The 23,204-nt window shown below is 43.9% G+C and overlaps 2 protein-coding genes across 3 annotated transcripts in view; both read left to right on the top strand.

The window, feature by feature from the left end:
* Positions 1–23,204, top strand: part of LOC120942967 (serine protease 33-like) — a 49,911-nt gene that overhangs the window by 3,464 nt on the left and 23,243 nt on the right. Inside the window, exons 3-5 of one of the 2 annotated variants that reach the window (XM_040355976.1) lie at positions 1,207–1,478; positions 10,450–10,607; positions 12,477–13,021. The exons of the other annotated variant lie outside the window; for it this stretch is intronic. Of the exons in view, the coding sequence (XP_040211910.1) occupies positions 1,207–1,478; positions 10,450–10,607; positions 12,477–12,755 (709 nt within the window). The 3' untranslated portion in view covers positions 12,756–13,021. Of the gene's footprint in view, positions 1–1,206; positions 1,479–10,449; positions 10,608–12,476; positions 13,022–23,204 lie in introns of those variants that run through there. 2 annotated transcript variants of the gene reach the window in all.
* Positions 16,658–23,204, top strand: part of LOC120942965 (serine protease 33-like) — a 103,039-nt gene continuing 96,492 nt past the window's right edge. Inside the window, exon 1 of the mRNA XM_040355969.1 lies at positions 16,658–16,883. Within this exon, the coding sequence (XP_040211903.1) occupies positions 16,847–16,883 (37 nt within the window). The 5' untranslated portion in view covers positions 16,658–16,846. The remainder of the gene's footprint in view (positions 16,884–23,204) is intronic.

Below are 23,204 nucleotides of genomic sequence, written 5' to 3'. Positions count from 1 at the left end.
GAGTGAAGCAGTGAGGAGAGCGGCGGCGGCAGAAGAAGCAGCTGGCATCCGACTGGAATAGTTTGTGTGGCCACTCCAGTCCAGGCAGGATGAGGTAGGAAGTGACTCATGGGGCCCGGCAGTCTAAGGTGTGTCGTGTGTGCTTGCTTGGGGGGGGGGGATTCAACATTTACAGCAGCAGCCAGCATCTATACATCATGGCATGGTGGCACTGTCTGCAGGTAGCACATGCATTATGGGTCATAATGCATGTGCTGCCTGCAGAGACAGTGCCACCCATGCTGCCAATGGCATTATGCCATTGGCGGCATGGGTGGCACTGTCTGCAGCACAGTATGGCATTGGCGGCACTGTCAGCAGGTAGCACATGCATAATGGCATTAGTGTCATGGGTGGCACTGTCTGCAGCACATTACGGCATTGGCGGCATGGGTGGCACTGTCTGCAGCACATTACGGCATTGGCGGCATGGGTGGCACTGGACAATAATGCATGTGTTGCCTGCAGAGACAGTGCCACCCATGCCACCATTGCTGTAATGTGCTGCAGAGACAGTGCCACCCATGCTGCCAATGCCGTAATATGCTGCAGACAGTGCCACCCATGACGCTAATGCCATAACGCATGTGCTACCTGCTGACAGTGCCACCCATGCCGTAAATGCCATATTGTGCTGCCGACCGTGTCACCCATGCCGCCAATGGAATAATGCCATTGGCAGCATGGGTGGTACTGTTTTTGCAGGCAGCACATGCGTTTTTGGCATTAGCGTCATGGGTGGCACTGTCTGCAGAACATTACGGCATTGGCAGCATGGGTGAGAAAAATAAATATCACTTGTAGAAAAACCCACACTTTGTTTCAAGGCGGGTTCTGGGGAGGGGCCATAGGTGGGGCGGAAGGTGGGACCAGGGGCTGGACCAGGGGTGGAGCTAACGGGGCCCCATGATTTCTTTCATCGGCCCTGACGGTCACAGCACTGCCTAGATTTGAAGTCTCTGATGTGCTAAACCTTCAGGCATCAGTAAGCTCTGATGAACCAGCCAAAGTTCATACCATTGGGCTTCTGTACATACAGTCCATTCATAGAGAACACATTATGAACGAGTTGTATTTAATTCTTTAGATTCTGTAGTAATGATATTGCATTGCCTTCTGCAGCAGAGGGATCCTCATATGTTATGTTTTTTTTTTTTTTTTTTACAGTCCTATCCAGCTATCGAATTATAACGTATTTTTGGGCATGTACGAGTTTGGTTTGATTGACCCTAATACAGTGGTTGCCAATGTAAGCAATATCATCGTCAATAGTCAATATTCAAGTGTTGTTACCCCTGGGGACATCGCCCTGATACAGCTGGCCACACCTGTCAACTATACTCAATACATCATGCCAATCTGTCTGCCATCTTCCAACACCACCTTCCCCTGTGGTACGGAGTGCTGGGTGACCGGCTGGGGTACAAGATCTTTAAAAGGTGAGTCCATGAAATGATAAGCGAAAGTGATAGTGAGATTCATTGTCTGTCATTTACATCCAATGCATTATGTTAATTAGGGATTTGCAGTTTTACTTGGGTTAGATTTGCCGGTGGGTTTGTTGAATCCTGTTTGAAATGCGTAACCCTCTAAAAGTGGCAGCAGTCTTTTGTCAGTGTGTGTTATGCCCCGTACACACAATCATAATTTCCGACCGCGTGTATGCCCCATCAAACTTTTTACATCGGAAATTCAGAGGAATTCGGTCGGAGTTTAGATAGAGAACACGTTCTCTTTTACTCCGATGGAATTCCGTCGGAATTCCTGATGTGATTTTGGCCGGTCAAAAGTCTGACTGTGTGTACGGTGCATTAAGCCTCGTACACACGATAGGTTAACCAGAGGCAGGGCCGGCCCTACCATGGGACCCAAAGGTACCATTGTACCAGGCAGCACTTTAAGGGGGGCAGCAAATTTCCTGCCTGCACACCATCCCATTCTGCCAGCTCCACTCTCCATTCCACTGTGGGGCTAATTGCCGCCCGACTGCTCCTCCCGTTCCGCTCTCCGCTCCACTGTGGTGTTAATTGCATGAATAGAGCCATAACAGGTCCTTTTTATACTCCTATATACATGTATAGAGCCATGATAGGTCCACTTTAGTTATCATGATATAAAATAATGGATGTGGGGGCATTTTGGTGGGCGTAATTTTTTTTGGGGGGGGGCAGCATTTCATTCTTGGTACCAGGCAGCACAATGTCTTGGGCCGGCACTGACCAGAGGACAACGGTCTGATGGACCGTTGTCTTAGGTTAACCGATGAAGCTGACTGATGGTCCGTCACGCCTACACACCATCGGTTTAATAACGCAACGTAAAACACAACGACGTGCTGAAAAAAAACGAAGTTCAATGCTTCCAAGCATGCGTCGACTTGATTCTGAGCATGCGTGGATTTTTTTTTTTTTCACATTTATATTCTTTATTTTTTCTTTTTGTTTAGGATCAACAATATTCAAAATTAACATTACATTTAGCCTGTTCATAACTTAAGCATAAGGTTGCACACATATATTTCTCCTCGTCACTTCTAAATAGTAGCTAATCCTCTCCGGGGATCCACGGAGTTCTGGTTTATGCTCTCTTCTGATCCTTAATCCTCCTATATTCCCTACCCCCTTCGCACCCCCTCCCATTTGTTCAACACATCACAAGCATCCCAAAAGCAGGAACAAACAACAAACAAACAAACAAACAAACAAACAAAAAAAAAAAAAAAAAAGGGGGAGGGGGGGGAAACCCCCCCCCCTTCTAAATTCCCATCTCCTCTCGTCCTACATCGGGACTCACTCCCAAATGTTTCATTCATATCCCTCTCCGGTTGGCTAGGCTCCCCCTTCAACTCCCTACTCCTCCATTAACCTCTTCCCTTCTTCCGTTTTTATAAACTGGTTCCATTCTGTCCATGTTTCCACATACCGCTCTCTTTTGTTCTTAGAAAAAAGGATTAAGTCCTCTATGGCTCCAATCTCTCTGACTCTATTAAGCCATCTTGCAATTGATGGTGGTCTACTATCTCTCCACTGAAGCGTTATTCCCATTCTAGCCGCATTTATCAGATGCCGTAGTATCGACTTTTTATACTCTCCTACTGGGATTTGTGAGCTATGAAGTAAAAATAGGGCAGGATCATCCGGTATCTGGAACGTCGTAAATTTTTGAGCTATTCTCCGCACTTCCTTCCAATAACCTTGGACCTTTACACAGGCCCAAAAGATGTGCAGCAAGGTACCCTGCTCCATTCCACATCTCCAGCAGTACTCTGAATTCTCTCTAGACAGTTTATGTAACTTTACTGGAGTGTAATACCATTGGGACAGTAATTTATAGTTACATTCCTGTGTCCGTGTAGAGATTGAGGAGTTTAATGCTAGATGCACTACATGACTCCGTTGGGCCTGTGTAAAGCTCCTCCCTAGGTCTCTTTCCCATTTGATAATTCCTGGTAGCTCCACATCTTCCTGAGGGGAGTTTAAAATTTTGTACATTTTTGAACTCACTCGCTGTATTGGCTCCTCTTCATCGCAGTATTTTTCAAATTTTGTTAACTGTCGCCTATATTCAGACGGATTTCCCAGAGATCTTAAAAAATGTCTAATTTGTAATGCTTGCCAGATACTTAACTCATAACCACCTCCTGTCTTCGTCAACTCTTCGATTGATGGCCAGTTATCTGTTTGTAAAAAATGGGATACCTGTACCTTACCCCTCTCAGTTAGTTTGTTAAATATTGCTCCCACCGTCCCTGGTGCAAATCCTGGATTTCCTAGTACAGGGAAAATGGGAGAAAGATTTGAAGAAAATTTTGGGTTCTTACATATTTTAGCTGCAATTGATAATGTTGACCCAATTATGGGGTGTTTCTTCATCTTACTTGGCAGTAATTTGTAGCACCAGGGAGCTCGACGTAATGCTATTGGACAGGACTGCTGTTCTACTTCCACCCATCTTTTGTATTGTCCATTCCTACACCAATCTATCAGTCTCGTCAGATGGGCTGCTTGATAATATTTAACTATATCTGGGACTGCTATCCCTCCAAAACTCTTGGGCAGTCTCAACACCTCTTTTTTTATCCTTGGCTTCTTCCCAGCCCAAATAAACCTCATCAGAAGTGAGTCAAGCTGCCGAAGAAAAGTTGGGGGTATTTTAATTGGTAAGGTCTGGAACAGATATGTAATTTTTGGAAGTAGACTCATTTTGACTATATTGTTTCTACCAAACCATGAGTGTAGCCCATGTTGCCATTTCTCCAGCAGCTTTCTTATTGAGCTACAGAGGGGTAAGAAATTTATTTTAAAAGTTTCTTGTATGTTTGCTGGAATTAGAGTACCCAAAAACTTTAGCTCGGCCTTCCATTTGAATCTAAAATTTTGTTGCAAGATTTTCTGCATCTTAGATGGGACTGCTACACACATTGCTTCCGATTTTACCTGATTTATTTTAAGATTGGTAAATTCGCTAAATTTTGTAATTTCTTTGATCAGATTGGGAAGAGAAACATGTGGATTAGATATGGCAAACATCAGGTCGTCAGCGAATGCAATTATCTTATGGCTGCCCTCACCTATTTGAATACCCTGTATATCTGGGTTTTGACGGATTTTATTTAGTAATGGTTCTAGAGATAGTACATAGAGTAACGGGGACAGGGGGCATCCCTGCCGCGTTCCATTGGTAATTGGGAATGTCTTAGAGAAGATCCCGTTAACTCTCACCGCAGCACGTGGGTCTGTATATACACTTCTAATCCATCTCATCATGTTCTCCCCCAGGCCCACGTGTTGCAGCACAGAGAACAGGTACTTCCATCCCACTCTATCAAAGGCCTTCTCGGCATCAGTATTTAGGAACACGGCAGGGATATCCCCCGCTATAGCTCCTTGGACCAAGTTAAGGGCCCTTATCGTACCGTCTCTTGCCTCTCTCGTGGGAACAAATCCTACTTGGTCCATGTCTATCAGCTCAGGGAGCCACACCTGTAACCGACTCGCCAGAATCTTTGTAAACAGTTTTAGATCAGAGTTCAATAACGAGATCGGCCTATAACTGCCGCACTCCGCCGGGTCCTTCCCCTCCTTGGGGATCACTGTAATATGGGCTAGTAAAGCCTCCGGCGGAAATGCAGCAGACCGGCCCATCTCGTTAAAGACCCCCGCCATCCTACTTCCCAGTACTGATATAAATTCTTTATAGTATCTCATTGTGTAGCCGTCTGGTCCCGGCGCTTTCCCCTCTTTCATAGATTTTAGCGTTACTTCTAGTTCCTCGACTGAGATTGGGGTATCCAGACTGGCCTGGGCAATTGATGAAAGCCTGGTCAGGTCAATTGTTGAGAGGAATTCATCTATCTCTGATTGGGCTACTGATGTCTGGGGCAAATTATACAGATTCGAATAATATTTCCCAAACTCCTCCGCTATTTCTTTTGGGTATTTTTTTAATTGCCCCTCCTTCCCCTTAATCTGTGGAATATACGTTAGTTGGTTCTTCTCTTTCAGTTTCCCAGCTAATAATTTACTGCACTTATCCCCAAATTCATAGTTTATTTTCTTTCCCCTTTGTATCTTTGCTTTGGCCTTATACCGTAAAATTTCTGAAACCTGCCTCCTCAGATAACCCAATTCTCTACCGATTTGTGGAGCCTGTATTCGTTTATGCTGAAGTTCCAGTTTCTGGATTTCTGCTAATAGATTTTTCACCTGTTGCTCACGTTTCTTTTTTATTTTTGATCCGTGTCTAATCAACACTCCCCTAATTACCACCTTGTGGGCCTCCCAAATCATCCCTGGATTGCTCCCTGGTGTATCATTCAATTTAAAATATTCTGTAATTTCCCGAGCCACATCCTCCCTCACCTCTTCATTTTGTAAAAGACTCTCATTTAGTCGCCACCTCCTATCTTGAGTCATCTCTGCTCCAGATAATGAAATACAGAGACTCACCGGGGCATGATCTGACCACGTTATGCTACCTATAGTTACTTCAGTCACAGATGAGATCAAGTAGTGGGGAATCATAAACATATCAATTCTGGAATATGTCTGATGTGGATTGGAGTAGAAAGTGTAATCTCTCTCCTCTCCGTGCATCACCCTCCATATGTCTACCAGCTGGGCCTCGTATAACTTCTCCAAGACACCCCGTCTGACCCCTTCCGGGGCAGATGACGTCCCCCCGGAGCAATCAAGCTTTGGGTTCAAAGGTATATTAAAGTCTCCTCCTAGAATTATTTTACCTTCCGCGACTGCCATCAGCTTCTTAATAGCCTTCCTCAGAAACACATCCTGTTGTTTGTTTGGTAAATACACCGTCGCCAGGGTCACCTTAGTCCCCCTTATCGTCCCCTTTAAATAGAGGTATCTCCCTTTTGTATCTTGATACTTATTTTCTAGTATCCATGGGACTCTATTGGATACCAGGATAGAAACCCCCTTCGATTTTGCCTCTTGATTTTCCGCATGATAAGTAAATGGGTAGTGCTTACTCTGTAGTATCGGGAGTCCTCCCGACCTAAAATGCGTTTCCTGGATATAAACTATATCGGTTGCCGTGCGCCACATATCACTCAGCAACATCCTGCGTTTTTCGGGGGTGTTAAGTCCCCTAGCGTTTAGGGAGGTTATTTTTATCCCCTCCATCTACCGAATAGACGAGCAGAGATGGGATAAAAAAAAAAAAAAAAAAAAAAAAAAAATTTGGGGTATAAACCCTGTTCCTGCTCACTCACACTACTCTCGTTACTCCCCCACCCCCTCCCTCCCCCTTCTATGTCTCACTCCGAGAGCGTCCCCACTTTTGACCCCCGTTCCCAATTGGTCAGTGGGTAAAATCCTAATCCTGGGGCTGACCCAGTTTCGGCAGAGCACTCTATCAAGTTCTTCCAGATAGTGTAAATAAAAAGGAAAAAATACTTGACAATTTCCCAGAAAAACAGAAAAAAAGAAAGAAAAAATAAATAAATAATGCTATATGTTCCAGCATACCCCTCCCCCCTCCCCCTCCATTTTATTAGTTACCTATGTATTCCTCTCGGTCTCCTACCCATCCTGATCCTCCGCCTCCCCTCATCCGTTCCCCCCATCTCTTCCCCTACCTCCCCTGTCCCCCCTATTGCTTTACCTCAGTCCTCCCCCCCCTCTCCTCCACCCATCCCCATCTCATTAATCTCCCCCATTCCCCTTTTCATTCTTAATGCATTCTACCTTCTTAACCCTCCTCCCCCCTTCCTGCCCCCCTCGTGTTATCCTCCCCCCTCCTTGCCCACTTATCTTTAAACATTCTACAGCATATTATTCTATGCTCTTATCCTACTCCACTCTTTAAATGTTCCAGGAGGTGTGAGAGAGTGGCCGAGGGCTCCCCCGCCCCTCTCTCTCCACCTCTCCCACCCCTCCCCAGTGCAAAGTGACAAGTGACATCTTATATTCATAACATTATTCATATTATTACCGTGCTTATATTTCTACTATTTCCTAGTTTAACCCCTAGGATCTATTATGTTGTGTTCCTGCCCTCTCGAAAAAAAAAAAGGGCAGGCGAATAACAAAAAAAAGGAAGCATACACGCAAAAAAAAAAAAAAAAAAAAAAAAAAAACTTAGGTGTCCATCTGATCTTATGATCTTAGAATTCTGTGACCATATCCGTGTATCGCTCTTGTGCTGTGTATCCTCTGTGCTATTACATTTTCCGTGTGTTTATGCATATATATATCTTATTATATCTAATTACCCAATATTCATTTCAAATATATTGTGAAGAGAAAAAAAAAAAAAAAAGGGAAAAACCTTCCCCACTAAAATGTGATCAACGAGCATATCTTAAGTCTGCATGACCAAATGTTCAATAACTATAATTATTCGTGGGTCACCCCATAGGATGCCCATCTCCAATACGGAAAGGTGCACGAGGGAGCCCTCAAGGGGCCGCAGGGTTGGGGGCAAGCATCCAGGTGCCGGGAGCACTCCCTCTGCTTCACATTAACCGTCCAGCATAGTCTAACGCACTTCCTCCTACGCGCTAAGAGGACAATAGTCCCTCGGAAGAGGGGCGTAAAAAAAAAAGAAAAAGAAAAAAAAAAAAAAAAGAAGAGGATAAGGGAATGAGAGGGAGGGGGTAAAAAGGGCCAGGGAAAAACACAAAAAAAAAAAAAATTATATGGAGGGACAGAAGAAGGGAAAAAAAAAAGGAATAATAAAAAAGAAAAGAGAAGAGAGAAAGGGGGACTGTTAAAGCACCATGGGCTCCATGGGCATAGTCCCGACCACCCCTCTATTTATCACGGGCACCGTCCCACTGTAAGATAAAGGGTAACCATCTCCTATGAGGTGGCCACTGAGTTCTCTTGACCCTTTTCTAGTCTCTCAGGCCTTCTTATTCCTGGCAGATTCCCTATTGGCTTGTTCCGTCTTGGTAATTGCTGTAGCCAATTTGGAACTTCTATAGCTTCCATCTCCATGAATTTAAACATTTCGGGTAACTCCCTAGGCTGTTGCAGGTGGAATGTCTGTGTGTTCCTCTTAATTATAACCGCTATGGGATATCCCCATCGATAAGTCCCACCTGCTTGTTTAATTTTGTCTAGTACCAGGCGTAACATAGACCTTCTTTGGAGGGTAGCTCGGGAGAGATCTGGCAATATCTGAATCCGGGATCCTTCATATAGGATTCCTCCTGCCTCCCATGCCTTACGGCTCACCAGTTCTTTATGTGAGAGGTGGAAAAAGCAGCCAATCACATCCCTTGGTCTGTTTGGGTCTAATGATGGGGGTCCCAGTGCTCTATGTAGTCGCTCAAAATCCAAAGGGTAGGATAGGGATGTTCCCACTAATTGGTGACATATTGATTCTATGTACTGCTGCAGCGACTCTTTCCCAACTGTTTCAGGTACCCCCCTAAACCTCAGATTCTTGCGCCTACTTCGGTCTTCAATTTCTTCCATTTTTAGCTGTATAAGATCTACTTGCAGTGATTGTATGCTCTGGGTTTGTTCTAATTTCTCCACCCGTTTTTCCAACATACCCCCCTCCAGTTCAACATTAGTCAACTTATCTGTCAGGAGTTGCACTTCCACTTGGACTGACTCCAATTCTCTCCGGTGGGCTTCCTCCATCCGCAGCACCAGGGCCTCCATCTCTGCCCGTGTGGGGAGTGCGAGTATGTCTGCTCGCGTTGGCAAGGTTAGAAGCAATTCTTTCAGTGACCCCAGCTCTGGACCTTGCCCTCCGTGCTGTGATTCCATCCTGAGCAGCCGCCGCTCCTCGTAACACGGGCTGCAAGCTCCCTCCACTCCTGTTACACCGACGTCTGCAGCGACCACAGCCGAGGAGGGCTCTCCTCGTTCCTCCGTCTCCGTGTGTACAGGCACTGCCGCACCGCTCACTTCCGCATTCCCACGTGACTCCGACGCGCGAATCCGGTTCGCCACAGCTCTTGTCTGAGGGAAGTACTGCTGTATCTCCGCCTGGACACGGGCTCTAGTGAGTCTCCCCTCCTCCTTCTTCATCCCCAGTGCACCGCTTAGGTCTCGGGAACTGCCTCGTATCACACCCTTTCACTCTATCGGGTAGGGAACACAATTTTAGGCCATATTTTGTCCGTCTATTTTCATATGCAATCCGGAGGGGGATGGAGGTCAGAGGAGCTCTGGAACTAGCGTGCTCTCTACTCCGCCATCATTAGGCCACACCCCCGCATGCGTGGATTTTTAACCAATGGTCGTGCCTACTAACGATCGGTTTTGACCTATCGATTAGGAATCCATAGGTTAATTTGAAAGCAAGTTGTCTTTTTTTTAACCTATGGTTAAATAACCTATGGGGCCCACACACGATCGGTTTTGACCGATGAAAGCGGTCCTTCAAACCGTTGTCCTCTGGTTAACCTATCGTGTGTACGAGGCTTTAGAAAGACCTGGAGAGAATAGGGAGACCGGGTAGAGATAGTTGCTGCTACCTGTGTTCACCATATGGTGTTATGCCGCATACACACGACCGTTATTCATGTCATGCAAAAAAAATGACGTTTTCCTCGACGTGATTTGTCGTGATTCCTCTCAAGCCTGTCTTGCCTACACACGTTCGCCTCATAGAGGCGCAAGTTCTTTCAGAATACGGAACTTGCGCCCTAATTTACGGCGGCGTAACGTATCGGAGATACATTACGCCCGCACAAGATTACGCAGGGCTACCTGTATCTAGCCCTGTGCCTTTAAAACAATATCTGACAAATCTTTTCAAGGAAAATAAACACTATTGTGATACATATTTTTCACACATGCATATATAAAAAGAAATTAAAATAATATAAGAAGAGAAAACATTTTAGCCTAACTTAAAAATAGGAATTTTAGAATAATCCATAACACTATGACCTTGTAATAATTTCCTTGTCTGTTTCATCACCAGGGGATGTCGTTCAATTTGGGGTCCTCCAGGAGGTCATGGTTCCCCTAATAGATCACAATACATGTCAAAAACTGTATAACAATGCGGGAGATGACTTCATTATACAGTATGATCAGATCTGTGCCGGCTACAAGACTGGGCAAAAGGATGTCTGCCAGGTGAGTGACACCGAGAACATTCCAGCATGTCTTGCCTTTAGGTCTGGATCTCTTCATAGAAGGCAGAAGCAATGCACAACAAAATGTTATTTTTCAACTGGAATGGATTGAAAAGGTTAATTGCTGTAATTGCTGTTTTTGTCCCGGGTGGGGACATTTCTCCTCTTCTCCGGATCATACCTCCCAACATTTTGAGATGGGAATGAGGGACAAGCAAATGTACAATACCTGCCACCAATATTGTATTAATCTCGCCTCTGCTAGTGACGAAATTGACACCCACGATGCCCGTCGCGGGAGCCAGCGCTGAGCTATGTCGTTCCTCCAGCTCGCCGCCCCCAATGGATTTCTATAGATGCGCGACATCTCGTGGCGGCGGCGAGCGCGAGAAGCACAGCCTCACATCGCCGGTTTCCAGCGCGATCCCATCGCACTGAAAACACAAAATCAACGGCACCTACTGTATGTAGACATAGGACACGCCCCCCCTTAACACCCCCCCTAAAGGAGAATTAACCATAACAAAAGGTTAGATAAACAAAGGGCTTTTTTTTTACCACTACTATTCCCTTATATTGGCCTTTAAAATTTACAAATGCAGCAATTAAGAAATCAGATGAAAGATTTAGCACTGGGAAGCACTTTTTGAAAGATAAAAAGCGCATTTTATATACAACTATAGAGATCAGACCCAAATGAGGGACAAATGCAAGGCCGTCTTTAACACAGGGCAAAAGGGGAAGCTGCCCCAGGCCCAGTCATTGTTGAGGGACCCAAAGCAGCTGCCCCTTGAGTCCACACTGTTTGTTGATAAGTGGATTTGGGAGGGCCCAAGAAAATGTTTGCTCAGGGTCCAATCAATATTAAAGACGGCCCTGGACAAATGACGAGGACAGAGGGACTGTGTTCCAAATCAGGGACAGTCCCTTGAAATCAGAGACAGTTGGGAGCTATGCTGTATTGATTTTTTTTGTAACTGTATTGTCTTTTATTTTTTTAAGTGCTGCACAAACTGTCACAGGAAAGGTCTGATGCTGCATCTGTTCTTGCGGCTTATAAGACCGAGAACTGAGCAATCAAAGACCGCTGATCACTCAGTTCTCAGTGAGCCAGTGATTGGCTTTCTGCTCTGCCCCAGCGCTCACTGGAGCGCTGTGCAGAGGGCAGGAGTGGCTGGCTCAGTCTCCTAGCAGCTCAATGATAGGCTGAGCCAGCTGACAGCCCAGGCATCTGAGTGGATCCCGACTGTGAACGCACTGGCTTCTGGCTGGGCTTCTCGACACTTCTCGCCTCATTCATTGGATGATTGATAGCAGCACAGTCATTGGCTCCCGCTGCTGTCAATCAAATCAATGACACGGCTTGCCGGGGGCGGGGCCGAGTGATACAGTCGGCGGCTATGGCCGTCGACCGTATCACGGGAGCGCACCCACAAGCTAACCCACTTGGGAGAGCGCTTCCCATAAGGGGGTTAGCTGATGTGGGTAGGAGCCGAGACAGTCGCCGAGGGACCCCAGAAGACGAGAATCGGGGGCCACTCTGTGCAAAACGAGCTGCACAGTGGAGGTAAGTATGACATGTTTGTTATTTTTGAAAAAAGGAACCTTTACAACCCCCTTTAATTTTGGTCCTGGTCAAAATTAATAAAGAGAAAACTAAATGCTGCACATTCATCAACGTTGCCAAAACAAACTTGTGTTGATTGCCTATTTTTTCAGTTCCCGGAATAATGTAGATTCTGTATGTGCTCAACTCGTTTTTATTTAAATTTTCATTTATGAAAAAATGTAATGAAACATTTTTAATTATTCTGAAGAAACAGTTGATAGATAGACTCTGGTGAAGCTAATGGCTGTTGCTGTCTTCCAGGGTGACTCAGGAGGACCTCTGGTGTGTAAGGTCCGAGGAGTCTGGTACCAGGTTGGAGTTGTAAGCTGGGGAAATGGCTGTGCTGAACCATATTATCCCGGGGTGTACACTTCGGTGACGGACTACCAAAACTGGATCAGCAGCTACCTGAACGCAACCTTCATTGATGTCCAAGATATCCCGCCACCAACACTGGAATGTGGAGGCCATGGAGGAAGCATCCATCACTCCTACCTTCACTTCATGGTTATAGCTGTTCTTCTATCCTTTTACCTATAACCAGTTACTGTCCACAGTCCACCTCTACAATCAGTAGACTGCAATAAAAGGTTTAGTGGACCACAGCGAGTACATCCAAACTGCCTTCTAAAGTAAAAGGAATGAACACAGGTTGAGAAGAGTTATCAATGTTATTTTTTACTTGTTTTTAATGGGTATGAATAAAATGGATTGTTTTATTTTTGGAAATTTGCTGAAGGTCGGGTATTACTGTTACATATTATTGTATTAATTTCCCAATAAACGTAGCCACAGCCCAAAAATTACACCGTGTCTATGTTTGACTTCAATTGTGGATATAAGTAACTTGGTGTTTTACACTCTAGGGATATACTTGTATCCTTTTCCCTTCGGATGATGAGCCTTTTAACCACTTAATAAAAGGGGCTTACCATAACGTCAATCGGGTAAAACAGTAGGAATTTATTATGGTATAAAACACTTACCGTATATACTCGAGTATAAGCCGAGTTTTTCAGCACATTTTTTGGTGCTGAAAATGCCCCCCTTGGCTTATACACGAGTCACCTTTTTGCACCTGATCTCTCGGACTTTGGGGACCCGGTACTGACCCACATGTAGCCCCACTCTTCCTCTACAAGTGTGCAAAGTTTCTTGTCCGGGTGACCTACGGCCGATTTTTCAATACCGGGGCACTCCTTCCTCAGACTTCCCATGTTAAACGGTCATTTCTCTGGTGAATTTGGTGACCCAGTACTGGCCGATCGTAGGCTCCCCTGGACCCGGACCTTGGCACACACGTAGCCTTATTTCTCTTCTACAAGTGTGCAACGTTTGTTGTCTGGGGGACCTACGGCTGGGGAGCACCGATTTTTCAAACCTGGGCACCCCTTCCATAGACTCCCATATTAAATGTCAGTCTAGTCATGGGCACAGTTAGGCATGGGCACAGTGAAGCATGGGCACAGTGAGTCATGGGCACAGTGAGGCATGGGCACAGTGAGGCATGCACATGGACACAGTGAGGCAAAGTGAGGCACAGTGAGGCATGCAGATGGACACCCTAGGCTTATACTCGAGTCAATAAATTTTTTTTGTGGTAAAATTAGGTGCCTCGGCTTATATTCAGGTCGGCTTATACTCGAGTATATACAGTTCATAAAATCAAAGTAAAAACAGCATGAATAGTAATGGCTGGCCGGCTATGCAACCAACATCAATAATGAAGAACAGTGGAAAAAGCCACCGAAATCTTCATTGAATCGCGTCACTTCCTGTTTCAAAGTCCTGCGATTCCAGCGCTAGGGGATGCGCACTGCATCCGGGGAAATGATGACACACATTTCCCAGGAGCAGTAGCGCGCTGAGGAGCCGAGGGAGATGACGACACAATCTAAGGTGATTCAGAAGGCAGATTTCGTGGACCACATAGCAACAGGTATTTCCAGGTGAGTAAAAAAAAAAATTATCCAAATGTTTTTTTTTCAGGATGTTATATGCACATTTATGCTGTATTGTATTTTTGGTGGAAACTCCACTTTAAGCGCGGTAACTTTTCTACTTCCTTTTAACCACTTGAGTCTGGGACAACTTTTTAATGTTTCACACATGTAAGAATCTGACTTTTTTTAGAAAATGATTTAGAACAGGCTTTTTTGTAAACTATAAATGATGAGCTCGTGTTAAATAAATAGATACAAAACATGTCAAGACTCAAAAATGTGCATCTGTGAAAATGGCGGCAAACTATGGTGCCTAAAAGGTGACACGTTAAAATTCTTTACAGGTTATAATTTAGAATTATTGCTCTTGCTCTGATGTTCGTGATGACCCCTCACATGTGTGGTAAAATTACTGACGCTAATACTGACCCTGACAGATGGGTGACCTGTCCCTACACTACCCACACGTGAATATGTGCCAAACCCAAGGGCCAGGCTCTGAAATAGCTCTGATGTGGTAAAATAACTGTTTGTATATACGTGCAGGACCTACATGCACTTTTGCACTTGCGTGTATATTGAAATTGAATTTTTTTTAATTTGTTTTTTAAAGGAGAAGCCTGGGAGCCAGGGTCTTAAATAGACTCTGCATGACCCAATATGGCTGCCTGAGTCACATGGAGCTCTAGCATCCAAATGGATAGCTCCCCCCTGTGAGCCAGGAAACCGTATAGGAACTTATGCCGCGTACACACGACCGTTTTTTCATGACGAGAAAAATGCAATTTTTTTTCGTGAAAAACGGTCGTGTTTAGGCTCCAGAGCATTTTTCTCGACGAGAAAAATGGGCGTTAAAAATTTAGAACCTGCTCTATTTTTTCTCGTCATTCTATTTCACGTCGTGAAAACGTGAAAAATGATCGTGTGTATGCTTTAACGAGGGGGGAACGCGCATGCTCAGAAGCGAGTTACGAGATGGGATCGCTCGTTCTGGTAAAACTAGCGTTCGTAATGGAGATAGCACATTCGTCACGCTGTAACGGACTGAAAAGCACGAAGACTGAAAAGCGCGAATCATCTCTTACCAAAATGTTACTTTTACTAACACGAAATCAGCAAAAGCAGCCCAAAGGGTGGCACCATTGGATTGGAACTTCCCCTTTATAGTGCCGTTGTATGTGTTGTACGCCACAGCGCTTTGCTCGAGCATTTTTTTTCACGATCGTGTGTACAGGGCCGCCTTTGGGGTGTGCGAGCTGTGCGGCTGCACAGGGTGCCATGGGCAATAGGGGCGCTGTGCGGCCAGAGCCGTACTAAGTGGGGGGCGGGCCGCACCGGGGTGCCACACACTGGGGGGGCGTCCCCCTCCGTGACTTAAGCGGTGACAGCGCCGCCGCCACTCCATGACTTTAGGCAGCAAATAAGAGCTGAAGAGAGACTCCAGGCACAGGCAGATACCGCGATACAAAGGGGTGGGGAGCGGGGTGACATCGCTGCACCATCCATCCCCCTCCTCTCACGGCCGCGGCTGAGCTGTCCTGATTAGTGGTGTTCGGCACTTCTCACAGAACACCTGATGTTACACAGGCACAGCCGAGTGAAGCCGACTCCCCCTCCTCTCTGTTTATGTGTACAGAGGGGGAGGGGACCTTCTGTGCATGTGCTGAATGGAAGGAGTTTGCACTGAGTGGGTTTGTGTAATGTCAAGGGGTCCAGTGATGCAGGGTGCTGTGTGATGTAAAGGGGTCCAGAGGTGCAGGGTGCTGTGTAATGTAAAGGGGTCCAGAGGTGCAGGGGGATGTGTAATGTAAAGGGGTGCAGGGTGCTGTGTAATGTAAAGGGGTGCAAACTGTTAAAAATATTGCAAATATTTTTTTCCTCTTTGTGTATGTTTAGGTGACCAGGGGGCGAGGGGTGAAGATGGGGAGGGGGGGGCGCCACAGGATTAGCTCGCACAGGGCGCCTGAACACCTAAGGCCGGCCCTACATGTGTATGCAAGGCAGGCTTGAGAGTAATCACGACGAGAAAAACTTTTTTTTTTTTTTCAATGACATGAATAACGGTCGTGTGTATGCGGTATAAGGCCTCTAGGATTTTTTTTCCCTCTGCAATACTGCTGTGGTTGAGCACCACCTGCAGTGGAGAAAGCAGACTGCACCCGCCTACGATTTCCCTCACTAAATTACAGATCCTGGCACTAGGCCAGGGATCCTTCATGACATCATAACCATATTTGGTTAAAGTCATCTACCGGGATCCCTTGTTGCCTGTTCACATTTCATTGTCTAAATACAGACTTTTTCTAAATAATTGTTATAGTCAGGAAACCAATTGTCAACGACCACCTATAACATCCACGGCCCACTCACCTTCCTCAGTGAGGTGTGTTCGCATGTGAGCAATGTGACAGCTAGCACAGAAAAAGGTTGCGTGTGGAATGTCTGACCAAGACTTGACTAACTAGAATGTCATTGTCACTGCAGGGCTGGAGGCAAGACTAAGGGCCACTCCCACTGATGAGTACAAGGCAAAACTGTATTCTACAATGACCAGAGCTTTTCTATCCAAACTATATAATTATGCAGAATACGTAAGCTGAAAAGGGTTTGCATTCATGAACACAAAATTGCACTCTTCGTAGATCAGTGAGACGGAGAGATCTGCTGAATATCTTTCTCTCTGCCGGGATGGGGACGCTGACGGTACTCATCCTAATAACCACAGGTAAGTATCTCACCGAAACGTCTGCATTCACCCAAGGTCTCACAGGGGGCTGCCAAAAACAAAAAGTTCAACAAAAGAAAATTGAGGCCACGGACAGCTGCCAAATTTCATATCTTGGATTGCTCTGTCTAAACTTTTTTGCTGACCGGAAGATTCCTGAGATGATTGTAATCGGGGAGGAGTGGAGGGATTTCAGATAAAATTCATTTGCTGCAGATTTACAGCTGAAGTTTTGCCAAAATTGGAATCTGGCCCCTCCAAGCTGCTCAGGCAAAAGCTGGTAGAAGATAATACATTCTACTCTACTTTCTTTCTTTTATTTATTTAGAAGATTTGAAGATTTAAGAGATAGTTGTAACTTGAGATAAACAAAATGATTTTAGCTAAATTACTGTAGAATTACCAATTTCGCTCATGATATTTTACCAAAGTGGGAACTCGAAATTTCGTGTCTTGAGACGCTTGATCAGTGTTTCTCAACATTTTTTCAGTCAAGGCACCCTTTAAAATTATAGAAAATCTAAAGACATCCTTTAAAATTATGGACAATCTCAAGGCACCCTTTAAAATTATAGATAATCTCAAGGCACCCTTTAAAATTATGCAAAATCTCAAGGCATCCTTTAAAATGATATACAATATCAAGGCACCCTTTAAAATTATAGAAAATCTCAAGGCACCCTTTAAAATGATATACAATATCAAGGCACCCTTTAAAATTATAGACAATCTCAAGGCACCCTTTAAAACTATAGACAATCTCAAGGAACCCTTTAAAATTATAGATAATCTCAAGGCACCCTTTAAAATTATATACAATCTCAAGACACCCTTTAAAATTATAGATAATCTCAAGGCACCCTTTAAAATTATGGAAAATCTCAAAGCACCCTTTAAAATTATAGATAATCTCAAGGCACCCTTTAAAATTATGGAAAATCTCAAAGCACCCTTTAAAATGATATACAATATCAAGGCACCCTTTAAAATTATAGACAATCTCAAGGCACCCTTTAAAATTATAGAACATCTCAAGGCACCCTTTAAAATTATAGACAATCTCAAGGCACCCTTTAAAATTATGGACAATCTCAAGGCACCCTTTAAAATTATAGACAATCTCAAGGCACCCTTTAAAATTATAGACAATCTCAAGGCACCCTTTAAAATTATATACAATGGGAGGGAATATTGGCACCGATGAACACAGAACAGAAATGGGAATTCTTCAAAAAGACTGTTTGGAACCTCACTACAAAGTATGTTCCCATGGGCAATAAGTTCAAAGGGCTAAAAATAAAACCTATGTGGCTCACGGTCAAAGTTAAAAAAGCTATAAACAATTAGAAAATAGCTTTTAAAAAAATATAAAAATGAAGGAACACTAGTGTCGTTTAAATGTTACAAAGAATATAACAGGATATGTAAAAAGGAAATCAAGGATGCAAAAATTCAAAATGAACGACAGATTGTAGAAGATAGTAGGACAAACCCCCAAAAAATTCTTTAAATATATTAATAGTAAAAAGGTGAAGTCTGAGCATATCCCCTATCAGGAAGATTTCTGGCTCCCAGTTGTCTTCTATACAGGTAAAGAGCTGACATTTGGAGTACTATCTTAAAGGGAGTGCTCCTAATCTCAGCTTGTTACCTGCATAAAAGACACCTGTCCACATAAGCAATCACTCAATCAGATTCCAATCTCTCCACCATGGACAAGACCAAAGATCTGTCCAAGGATGTCGGGGAGAAGATTGTAGACCTACACAAGGCTGGAATAGGCTACAAGACCATTGCCAAGCAGCTTGGTGAGAGGGTGACAACAGTTGTTGCGATTATTTGTAAATAGAAGAAACACAAAATAACTGTCAATCTCCCACGGTCTGGGGGTCCATGGAAGATCTCAACTTGTGGTCATGATCATGAGAACGGTGAGGAATCAGCCCAGAACTACACGGTAGAACCTTCTCAATGATCTCAGCTGGGACCATAGTCACCAAGAAAACAATTGGTAACACACTACACCGGGAAGGACAGAAATCCTGCAGCTCCCACAAGGACCCTCTCCTTTAAAAAAGCACATGTCTGAAGTTTGCTAATGAACATCTGAATGATTCAGAGGAGAACTGGGTGAAAGTGCTGTGGTCAGATGAGACCAAAATCAAGATCTTTGGCATCAACTCAACTCGCTGTGTTTGTAGGAGGAGGAATGCCGACTATGACCCCAAGAACACCATCCCCACCATCAAACATGGAGGTGGAGACATTATGCTTTGGGTTTTTTTTTCTGCTAAGGGGAAAGGGCAATTTCACCCCATCAAAGGGACGATGGCCGTGTACCGTCAAATCTTGGGTGAGAACCTCCTTCCCTCAGCCAGGGCATTGAAAATAGGTTGTGGATGGATATTCCAGCATGACAATGACCAAAAACGCACGGCCAAGTCAACAAAGTAGTAGAAGCACATTAGGTCCTGGAGTGGCCTAGCCAGTCTCCAGACCTTAATCCCATAGTAAATATGTGGAGAAAGCTAAAGGTTCTAGTTACCGAACGTCAGCCTCGAAAACCTTAATGACTTGGAGAGGATCTGCAAAGAGGACAAAATCTCTCCTGAGATGTGTGAAAACCTGGTGGCCAACTACAAGAAACGTCTGACCTCTGTGATCGCCAACAACGGTATTGCCACCAAGTACTAAGTCATGTTTTGCGAAGGGGTCAAATACTTATTTCACTCATTAAAATGCAAATCAATTTATAACTTTTTTGAAACGCGTTTTTCTGGATTTTTGTTGATGTTATTCTGACTCTCACTGATAAAATAAACCGACCATTAAAATTATAGACTGAAACTTGTAAAGGTCAGGCACTGATGTGGATGAAGATCTATTTAGGTATCTATTTACTCGGCGTAACATCATCTTTCACATTATACAAAAAAATGGGCTAACTTTACTGTTTTGTTATTTTTTAATTCAGGAAACCATTTTGTTTTCCCCAGAAAAATTATTGCGCAAATACTGTGCGAGATAAAAAGTTGCAATGACCGCCACTTCATTCCCTAGGGTGTCTGCTAAAAAATATATATATATAATGTTTGGGGGTTCTGAGTAATTTTCTTGCAAAAAAATTATGATTTTGACATGAAGGAGAGAAGTGCCAGAATAGGCGCGGTATAGAGGTGCTCAACCACTTAAGGACCGCCTCCTGCACATATACGTCGGCAGAATGGCACGGCTGGGCACAAGCATGTACCTGTACGTCCTCTTTAAATGCCCAGCCGTGGGTCGCGGGCGCGCGCCCGCGACCCAGTCCGAAGCTCCGTGACCGTGGCCGCGGGACCCGCGGACCCGATCGCCGCTGGAGTCCCGCGATCGGTCCCCGGAGCTGAAGAACGGGGAGAGCTGTGTGTAAACACAGCTTCCCCGTTCTTCACTGTGGCACCGTCATCGATCGTGTGTTCCCTGTTATAGGGAACCACAATCAATGACGTCACACGTACAGCCACACCCCCTACAGTTAGAAACAGAGATGAGGTCACACTTAACCCCTTCAGCGCCCCTTGTGGTTAACTCCCAAACTGCAATTGTCATTATCACAGTAATCAGTGCATTTTTAATGCATTTTTTGCTGTGAAAATGAATGAAATGGTCCCAAAAATGAAATGGTCCCAAAAATGTTTTAAAATTGTCCGAAGTGTCCGCCATAATGTCGCAGTCACGAAAAAAACCGCTGATCGCCTCCATTAGTAGTAAAAAAAAATGTTTTTTTATAAAAATGCAATAAAACTATCCCCTATTTTGTAAGCGCTATAAATTTTGCGCAAACCAATCGATAAACGCTTATTGCGATTTTTTTACCAAAAATAGGTAGAAGAATACGTATCGGCCTAAACTGAGGAAAAAAAATGTATATGTTTTTGGGGGATATTTATTATAGCAAAATGTAAAAAATATTGCATTTTTTTTTCAAAATTGTCGCTATATTTTTGTTTATAGCGCAAAAAAAAAAAAAAACACAGAGGTGATAAAATACCACCAAAAGAAAGCTCTATTTTTGGGAAAAAAAGTACGCTAATTTTGTTTGGGAGCCACGTCGCATGACCGCGCAATTGTCAGTTAAAGCGACGCAGTGCCGAATTGCAAAAACTGGCCAGGTCCTTTACCTGCCTAAAGGTCCGGGACTTAAGTGGTTAAGCCTTAGGGACATAAAAAAAAAATGTTGGGCTTGATGTTAAATATATGTGGCTGAAATTTGTGTCATCAGAATCAACCCTGAGGGTTTTTGTACCCTGTAAGATATCATCCCAAAAATATGGTTTTATTTTGTGTGTGTATTATTTATGTATATATTATATTGTGGAAGCTGTATTACCTAATGTAAAATATTTTTCTTCTATCAGCCGGCAATGCTTTCGGTGCTGCAGATTATTCAGTGTGCGGTTCCCCGTTGGTGTCCGGTCGGATAGTTGGCGGTACGAATGCGTTGGATGGGGAGTGGCCCTGGCAGGTCGCTGTCCAGGATAACGAATCAGATGGAGGATATTTATGTGGGGGCTCCCTGATCTCACCTGAGTGGGTTATGACGGCAGCACATTGTATCCACAAGTAAGTTTATTTATGTTTATAAATTTATATAAATGTTTCCAAGAATCAGTGATTGGCATGTAGACTGATACATTGTCCATCTATTATAAATGTCTACTGTCAAGGCTCAAGGATTTCAAGGGCGCATCATTGATCATCACTGATTGGTTTACATCACAAAAGAGCCCCTGAAGATAGATAGATAGATAGATAGATAGATAGATAGATAGATAGATAGATAGATAGATAGATAGATAGATAGAGAGATATAGATAGAGAGATAGAGAGATAGATAGATAGATAGATAGATAGATAGATAGATAGATAGATAGATAGATAGATAGATAGATAGATAGATAGATATATAGATATAGATAGAGAGATATAGATAGAGAGATATAGATAGATAGATAGATAGATAGATAGATAGATAGATAGATAGATAGATAGATAGATAGAAAGATAGATAGATAGATAGATAGATAGATAGATAGATAGATAGATAGATAGATAGATAGATAGATAGATAGATAGAGAGATATAGATAGAGAGATAGATAGATATATTACATTGATCCTGGAACAAATGAAAACATTTAAGTGTCATTCTGCACACTCTAACACACTGGCTCAGCTTTATATAATATTTGATGGATAGCACACTGGCACAGCTTTAATTTAGGATGCACACTGGCACAGCTTTATATACCATTAGTATAGATCACACACTGGCAGTGTGTGATCCATACTAATGGTATTTAAAGCTGTGCCAGTGGGCTGCTATTCCTATATTTAAAGCTGTGCCAGTGTGCATCCTAAATTAAAGCTGTGCCAGTGTGCATCCTAAATTAAAGCTGTGCCAGTGTGCATCCTAAATTAAAGCTGTGCCAGTGTGCATCCTAAATTAAAGCTGTGCCAGTGTGCTATCCATCAAATATTATATAAAGCTGAACCAGTGTGTTAGAGTGTGCAGAATGACACTTAAATGTTTTCATTGCAGTGTCAGTGTGCATGCTAGTTACGCTATAATATGGAGTTGTACCAGCGTGTTATCAATTCTATTATTTATATTGTATAAAGCTGTGCCAGTGTGTGATCCATACTAATGGTATATAAAGCTGTGCCAGTGTGACACTGGCACAGCTTTATATACCATTAGTATGGATCACACACTGGCACAGCTTTATATACCATTAGTATGGATCACACACTGGCACAGCTTTATATACCATTAGTATGGATCACACACTGGCACAGCTTTATACAATATAAATAATAGAATTGATAACACGCTGGTACAACTCCATATTATAGCGTAACTAGCATGCACACTGACACTGCAATGAAAACATTTAAGTGTCATTCTGCACACTCTAACACACTGGCACAACTATAGATCAGAAATTGGGTAAAAAAAATGGTACTGCTATCTATTACAGGCGGGATCACACAAAGCATTACTATCTATTACAGTTACAGGTGGATAAAACACTGGAACACTGAGTGACCTACCTCAGCCCGTGGTGGTAGAGATGCAGCCAGAGGAGAGGACTCGAGGAGGCTCAGAGGAAAGGAGAGCTGATGAAGCAAACTGGGATGTGGGGTGCAGTGCTGTCGCACCGAATGTGCCTGGCCCGGGCGACCGTGACCCTGGAGCCGAGGAGGAGAGCCGCATCATGGCGCGCCGGGCGGCAGTGTAAATTTGTAATTCCCGCCTTCTGAGCTTACCCCGCCTATGATG

Source organism: Rana temporaria, chromosome 6 (genome assembly GCF_905171775.1).
Source record: "Rana temporaria chromosome 6, aRanTem1.1, whole genome shotgun sequence".
Taxonomy (NCBI): domain Eukaryota; kingdom Metazoa; phylum Chordata; class Amphibia; order Anura; family Ranidae; genus Rana; species Rana temporaria.
Note: the sequence above shows the minus strand (reverse complement) of the source record. Positions and strands in the feature narration are given on the sequence as shown.